The 8477-nt window shown below is 40.8% G+C and overlaps 1 protein-coding gene across 1 annotated transcript; it reads left to right on the plus strand.

Moving 5' to 3' along the window:
* Positions 1–193: 193 nt before the first annotated feature.
* LOC308224260 (uncharacterized protein) lies at positions 194–2534 on the plus strand (the record flags this gene model as incomplete). The annotated part of the gene is made up of 2 exons (XM_080624012.1): positions 194–680; positions 2515–2534. 2 exons carry the CDS (start codon positions 194–196, stop codon positions 2532–2534), a joined length of 507 nt encoding a protein of 168 aa, XP_080480138.1.
* Positions 2535–8477: the final 5943 nt, after the last annotated feature.

The raw sequence follows: 8477 nt of genomic DNA on the forward strand, positions 1-8477 counted from the left end.
AGGCACAATGCTGATTTATTGGCTCTCAAAGTTGTTTCTCTTGATGCCACAGTTTCAGTATGCTGTAGCTTACTTAGAGCCGGTATTTGCTGTGTTAGTGTTTATCAAGTGTGGGCCTTGGGCTAAGGTTCTTGTCTCATTGTACTTTATGGTAATGGCTTGTAACGCGGGCGGGCTCCTGCAGCAGGGCGGGATGGACGTGGCCGTGGACTTGTACCTGGCCGTCCCGCTGCTCTTCACCGTCCTGGCCCTCGTCCTCGCGTCCGTCTTTGTGAGGCTGCGGGGAGCTGAGGGGGAGCGGCCCCGGGAGCCGGCGGCGGCCGAAGTGGCCCGGGAGAGCGGCTCCGGGGACCAAGCGGCGGCGGGAGCGGGGCCGGAGGCCGGGAAGGAGGCGGCTGCCGAGGAGGGGAAGGAGGCGGCTGCCGAGCAGCGGGAGGAGGCGGCGGAGGAGCCGAGCCCCACGGCCGAGCCCAGCCCCGCGGCGGCTGAGAGCATCCCCCAGCAGCCGTCTGCCGAGCCCCGTGAGCCTGAGCCCCAGGAGGATGCAGGAGACCACGCAGCGCTTTCCAGCAAGGCAGAGGAGGAAGATCTGGACTCAGAAAAAGAGAAGCTGGTGGTGAGAGAGCCTTCAAGCACAGCAGCATCATTTGAGAGTTCTGAAGGTTTTGAATGGCTTTTGGGTACCCTTGGGACCTGCCTGCTGATTGTGATGGGGATCACCATGTTGGCACACACACAGAGTGTGTTTTACCCACGGCCATTTTGTCTGATCCCAAGAGTTAAGCAGAGTCAGGTTTGGGTCTTGTCTGGGTTTAGACAATACAGGGGGACCAAGAGGTTTTTCCCAAGGCTGGACAGTCATGAGTGTCACGGTGTGTGGGACAGTATGGGCGAGTATCTAATCCCCTGGGCCCCTCCAGTGCTTTGGAAGCATCGGAGATGGAAGGCAGCCGTATGGAGTCCCCGACGATAAGTTGCAGAGACTGCTGCAGGGGAGGGTGAATTATTTTGAGCCTGATGGGCCCATGACACTTCAGGCCATCAGGGCGGAGATGCAACATAGAGATGGACTCATGATCGAGGGGTGGACTTTGCAATGGGCCTCTCCTGCTCTGAAAGACTGTTACAAGAGATGGAGCCCACCATCATGGACCGAATGGACTCAGCAGCTTTATAGGGATTGGTCCATGCACTAAGATAAGAGTGCACTGAGATGAGAGTGAGGGTATATGGAAAATGTGGGATCTGAGCATGACATGAATGGTATGGAATAAGGGGTGGATACTGTCCTGGTTTAGCAGTAGCAGTCATTTTTTCTACTGGTGCAGTGCTGTGTTTTGACTTTTGGCCTGGGAATAATACTGATAAAGCCGATGTTTTCAGTTGTGGGTCAGAATGTTTTCCCTGACCAAGGACTTTGTGAGTCTCATGCTCTGCCAGGGAGGAGGAGAAGCCAGGAGGAAGCAGGGACAGGACACCTGACCCAAACTAGCCAAAGAGGTATTCCATACCATAGCACGTCATGCCCAGGATGTAGAACGGAGAGTTCCCGGAAGGGCTGGATCATGGCAGGGTGGGGGTGAGGTACCGGTTGGTGAGCGGTTGTATTCTCTTGCTTGTTATTTCCTTTATCATTATTATTATTGGTGGTAGCAGTAGTGATTTGTGTTATACCTTAGTTATTAAACTGTTCTTATCTCAACCCGTGGGAGCTGCATTCTTTTGATTCTCCTCCCCGTCCCTCCAGGAGCGGAGGGAAGAAAGGTGGGGGGGGAAGTGGACTTCGTGGTTCTGATTTACGGCCTGGGCTTAAACCACGACAGCTAGTATGTCCTACTTGTAAAAATGCAAATAAAATTGATTTTTTAAGGTCTTTTGAAGGTGACTAGGACAGGAAAGTTGTATGACTGAGCCACAGTCATTTGTACTTACACCAAGTTTATGTGAAAGCCACCTAGTAATAGTAAATAATTTGTCTTCTAGTATATAGTTTTCTTATCAGGCATAACTGTCCCACATGTGAGGGTAGCAAAACATGGGGAATTCAGACTTAAGACCAAAGGAAGCCATGACTTGTTGATGAGGAAGGGTACTTCTGCAATTCTTGACTCCATGCCATCTGATTCATTATTGTTTATATGGACTTATTTGCTCCCGGATCTGAGACTGTAGCTTGTAAGAGTTGATATTACTACCAGTGCCTTATTAACTTTTAATCAAGTGAAAAATTCTGTTCTATTTGCAAATACATAAGTCTGGTAGAAGGAAGGTTGGTCATCAAAAACACAGGTACATGGCAGGAGCACAGCAATAGATCTGATGGAAGTCCCATATACAAAGATGTAGCTGAAGGGAAACAAGCGATTGGAGATTGGATGTGGGGTAATCAAATATGTGAACTGTCTCTTCCATGAATTGTTTTTCAGAAAGTTGAAGGGCAGCACAAAATTATCTTTCTTCAGAGACTCAGCCATTAATAATGTTAATGACTGTTGGTTGTGTTCAATTTGATAGTTATCATCATAAATGATTGATTGTAGCTATACTGCACATGGATATAGTTAGCATAATATCCCTGAACTTCAGTTATCCCTAAAAGATTTTAACTCACTAGCATTATGTTTTGATGGCTAATATCCTTTTTGTTGATACTGTACAGATCACTGTTATACGTCATGCAGGTTCTTAACTGCCATGCATGGTGGGGATATTGGACTGTGTTGTAAAGGGAAAGCAATCTACAAATCTACACTAGTTGCTGCCTTTCTCAGGAGCTGGCTTTGTTTACCAGCTTGAGCTCCATATGAGATGCCTCATCAGTTGTGGAAAATGGGCTAATGGCATCTTTAAACCTTTCAATAGACCTATTGCCACAATGGCTTGCAGCTCAGCAGAACCTGTGCCTATAGAGATACTTGAGCATAAGTGTCAGTTTAGATGCTACAGTTTGTCTGGCACATCTGTATGGTTCTGGCAGGTATGATTGAAGACCCACAAGAGTCTGACACTTCTCTGGGATGGCAGGAAGAAGCTTAAGTGGGAAGCTCCAGAACATTTACAGTACTGATAATTTATGTCTAGGTGACTGAGTGACTCCTTGGATTTCTGTCTTGGGAATCTCTACTCATTCTATTATTACTGTTTAAATCTTGGAAGCAGTGCTTTATCACACTGAACTTAGTTAAGTAATATAATTGCTTATTTATGCAAAATCTCAATTTCTCTCACATTCAGAGGGAGATAAATATATGGATTCTGGTTTGGCCTGTTGCACTTGAAGCAGAAATCTTGTGTTCAGATTCATTTCCATATCCAAACTTCTTGAAGCTTCAGATCTGGGATTGGGACCCATTATTGTAATGCAATATGTTAATGGTATAGATGAAATTCCAATTCAATCTTCTTCACAAGAAAGCCTTTGACATGATATATGAACCATCAGATTAGAAGTAGACTGTCTAATTATCATTTAATGCAATTGAATGCCAGGGTTTGTCATTTGATAAGGCTGGCTGGGTGGGGAATATGAATCTGTTAGTACTGATATCATTATGAACTTTAGATGGAAGGGAGATTAAAATTCCATGAATGCAATATTCATTCACAATCATTATTCACAGAGTGACATACCACAATGTCATAAGAATGCTAGCACCTACCTTTTCATTCATATATAGCTTTAGGAAAAAGATTGATATGATACCAGCTGTAGCTTAAGTGGACCTACATGCTGTTATTCTTTAAAAGTACTTCATGGGCAAACATATGCGCACATCTCTATATTAACCTGAAAGAATCCTGCAGACAGGTAGTAGTTTCCTATCATAAGGGCATAAGAATGATCAAGGAATAAACCCTCTAAACCATTAAGCCTAAATCCTTGCTGCCACAAGGAAATTTAGCCTAAACTCATTAATCCACTCTTCTGTCTCTTTCAGAGTTCTCTGGCCATCCTCATTTTTTGTGCTGATCCTCATCTAGACTACTTTGACAAGTAATTTTCAATGTGACGACTAATCAGGTATTTTACTGAAGTCCAGATAGATTAGATTTATCTTATTTTCTCTTCCAAGGAACTAGCTCTCTCGGGGAGAGGAATTAGTGGGGTAGGTGGGTGTCGTGGTTTAAGCCCAGGCCATAAATCAGAACCACGAAGTCCACTTCCCCCCCCACCTTTCTTCCCTCCGCTTCTGGAGGGACGGGGAGGAGAATCAAAAGAATGCAGCTCCCACGGGTTGAGATAAGAACAGTTTAATAACTAAGGTATAACACAAATCACTACTGCTACCACTAATAGTAATAATGATAAAGGAAATAACAAGCAAGAGAATACAACCGCTCACCAACCAGTACCTCACCCCCACCCTGCCATGATCCAGCCCTTCCGGGAACTCTCAGTTCTACCTCCTGGGCATGACGTGCTGTGGTATGGAATACCTCTTTGGCTAGTTTGGGTCAGGTGTCCTGTCTCTGCTTCCTCCCGGCTTCTCCTCCTCCCTGACAGAGCAGGAGACTCACAAAGTCCTTGGTCAGGGTAAACATTCTGACCCACAACTGAAAACATCAGCTTTATCATATTATTCTCAGGTCGAAAGTCAAAACACAGCACTGCACCAGTAGAAAAAATGACTGCTACTGCTAAACCAGGACAGTGGGGAGGGGAGAAGTGGGGGGGAGGAGGAAAACCAGTAGGCCAGTACCACTAATCTTTCTTTGAAAACCTAGGCTCCATTAGATCCTAGGGTTTTTTTTTTTTAATTTCCTTTCTAGGTCTTTATTTCCATCTGTCCGTTAAGGTGTTTAAAATTTTACATGCACTAAAGCTGCAGGAATAGGTCCATAATTGCACTCATCACTTCTTTCTCAATTTAAAAATAAAATAAAGAAATAAAATAAAGAATTGAGAGTTGATATGCCAGTTACTTTAATACCGTGGGACGATGATTCTCTATTCATGCTGAGTGATAGGTAAGTATTGTGCTTCATCTCAACTTTGGTCATTTCTGTGACTGTGCTGTCATCTTCACTAGCCATTTTACTTTTGCCCCAGGTTCAGTACTGCTGTTATTAAAAATCTAATGTATCCATTTACATTTTTGACTACATCTAGATTATGTTTTATCTTACCATCCAAAAGCCCCACTTTATCTTTTGCTGCTGTTTTTATTCAGGATGAAACATTCTTGTGCTACTTGTTTTCATTTATGTTGTAAAACCATCTTGAATTTGACAGGTTTCACTTTCTAGATTTTAAAATTCCACTGAACTCTCTTTTTCATCCCCTGTGGGCTTTTTCTCAGTGCCTTTGCTGAGTTTGTGGGTTTTTCTTTTCTCTGAATGAGGTGACCAGTCTGTATCTAAACATTTTAGATTTTTCCATAGTGATATTATTCTCCAGTGTATTTATGTCCAAGCAAATTCAAATAAGGTCTAATGATATGCAAATATGACCATAGGATCTCATAGGAAACTTCTTAAACTATCCCAGTGGAAATTATTTCACAAAATCTTTTCAATCCATGTTTTACCTGCACTATCATTACATATCTCCTGAGAATTTCTTGCATTATATATGTACAACTCTAACCACTGCTTCTTGCATATATTTTTTTTGAACAGTTTTTAAATACTTTTAGTTTGTGATGGTTTACTTATGTACTCTTATTGAAGTTTTTATTTTGTTCTCAACTTTAAGACACACAGTACTTCTGACCTTGCCTTCCCTTTACATCATCTCACTGATTCCAGATAACATCAGCACGAGGTGAAAAGTGAAATGTGTTTGTTTTTTTGCTGGTAGCAATGTGTAACCTCTGAAATGTGTCACTCTTAAACTGCACAAAGGAATATTATGTGTCTAGACATGTGTCATGTCTTCATATCAAACATGTTCTTTAAGTTACGTGCACTGCCAAATGGCGTGTCACAGATTTTTCCACAACTGGTTTAACTGTCCATTTCTAGTAACAAAATAACCTGTAACAAAAATAGATACCTCAATTAAAAAAAACAAACCAAAACAAAAAACCAAACCAAACCCAAACCATTGGTTTAATATCTGAGGGTGCCTATCTTGGAACATTGAAAACATCCCAGTTTTTCAGAAATGGGAAATTAAACAATGAGTTTAGAGGGAGGCATCTAAAACAGTTGATGAGACAGCTAGAAGCCCTTGTTCTTTATTAATAGAATGTGCAGTCTGCAGTCATGCAAATTAGAAACAGTTGGAGTTTTAGCAGTGTAGGAGTTTTAGACACAAATGCTTCATAGGTGAATAAGTGTTAGATCAGTGTGCGTGAACCTCTCTGACCAGGATCTATGTGAAATTCATATTTAATTATGCAACATTTAATGTAGAGGAAATATTTTTAGGATAATAATATTATGTAATATTACACAATAGTTATATTATGCTTCTGGAAGACTGTATATCATCCTTTTACTTTGGACTATATGTATAGATCTTCATAGGCACATATCTTTTTTGGAAAGAGCTTCTTCTAAAACCAGCTCCAAGCATTTTAATAAAACAGTCAGTATTTGAGCAAATGTCTCGTAATTTTGAGATGGATTTAATGAATGATAAAGGAATAACCTTTAAAAATTTTGAAGAAGTTTAGATTTATAACTATGTAAAATTTTAACCTACATAATATTTACTGCAGAGAAGGAAGGTTTCAGAATGTAAGGGCTAATCTTCCACTCCTAATTAGGTATTAGATGTGTTTTCTCCTCTTTCTTTCTGACCCCTGATAGCTGCACCTCTGAAAAAACTCAGGAGTGTCAGCAGGTTTGGCGTCTTGCTAGTTTGGCAGCTGTCTTCAAATCTTGTGTGCTTTAGGACATGTATGAGGATCAGAGAAACAGATTAGACTGTTTTCCAAATTATATAATCCAAAAAAGACTTAACTAAATGTGTCTGCCATAGCTCAAGAGACAATTCCAGACCTGAGTAACCTTGTCTGTCACCAGAGGACTTACTGAAGTATAACAGCAAGAATATGAAATATGGTGATTTGGGTTAACAACATTAAAGGATGTTCTATTTGTCTGGTTAAGGGGGAAAAGTCTCTGAAATGAGACTTTCAGGGCATAAGAACAAAGCCTTGAATTTCAACATCTCTCTAGTGTGATTCTGTGATCCATTCCTTCAGTAAACAAAACTACTGGGGAAAATAAAACTTTGATCCCACAGAGAAAAATGCATATGAGATTAAATAATCAACTTAAATGTTATTTATTTGGGTGTGATAGTTTACTTCTTGTAAACTGGCATTATTTATCCAGTATCTATACACTTTATCAAGCCTAACAAAATTGCGTCTGTCATTGGCAACAAGACTGCCTTTTTCAGTGGGGATAATTATATGGGTTTTTTCCATATTCTGTAGTGACATCTTCTATATGGGCTGGTTTGTGTATTTAAGTTATTACCACAAAATTTTTAATTCAACTCTCCTCTAATGTTGTTTAATTAATTCTTTTTGTGTGTGAATGCTAGTACCAAAATGTACCCTACAAAAACATTCTATGAAACAACACTTTCTAAGTAATAAATGTGCCACAGGCATTTGAAAAAGGACATACAAATTTTACAGGAAAAAATCCATAGTTTTCATTTATGGCAAAATCTTGCAAATGTTGTTCACTGAGGTCTGTTTTTAGTAACTAGCTATATTTCTGGTCATGTGTCTAGTCTCACGTACTACAATACCAACCAGTGGCTTAGGTGCTGTCAAAGGAAAAAGAAAGGCAAAATATTGTTATTCTCTGATCACACAGTGACTTATATTTTTACAAGCCTTCTTTGAACAATTATATTTCTGGTAATTAGAGCGATCTTTCAGTTTAGAAGGGTTTAGTGTTTATTAAGAGGTTGCCTTCTGTGTTTCAAGATGGTTATCAGCATGGCTCCAGTCTGATATTACCAAAACCACAATATTCAGGGAGATGGCTTTTTTTCTACCTTGTCTTTTTTAACCTGAAGGAAGAAATTAGATGTGTAAGAGCTTCTGATCTTATTCATGCTCTGTTGATCCCAGATTTCCCTTTACAACTTGAATAAGTAGGTTGTGACATATTTTATGACAATGCAGACCAGATCACCCCAAATCAGTATTCTCCCTCCTTAATGAAACCCAGTGCAAGTTCTGGGAAGCATGCCAGATGCGTGAGGGGATTTCACAAGCTGGGGTGGGCAAGGATTTAACAAAAAGGAAGTAGCTGGCAGGTTACATGATGTAATCTCTTCTCATATAATTTTTGACATAGTGGAAAAATTGGGTATATGAGCTCAAGGTGCCTTCAGGCATCTTGACTTGCAGTGGTACTTACTCAGCACATCACTGACCTTGGCATTGTTACAGAATTGCGTTTGTTCTCAGATGAACTACTTTTGAACAGTTTATCCAAATACCAAGATGCAAAGGCACCTGGGTGCCTTACTTTTACTGACTTCAAAAGTTGATCAGAATTAA

The sequence above is a fragment of the Psittacula echo genome (assembly GCF_963264785.1).
Source record: "Psittacula echo genome assembly, chromosome: 7".
NCBI lineage: Eukaryota > Metazoa > Chordata > Aves > Psittaciformes > Psittacidae > Psittacula > Psittacula echo.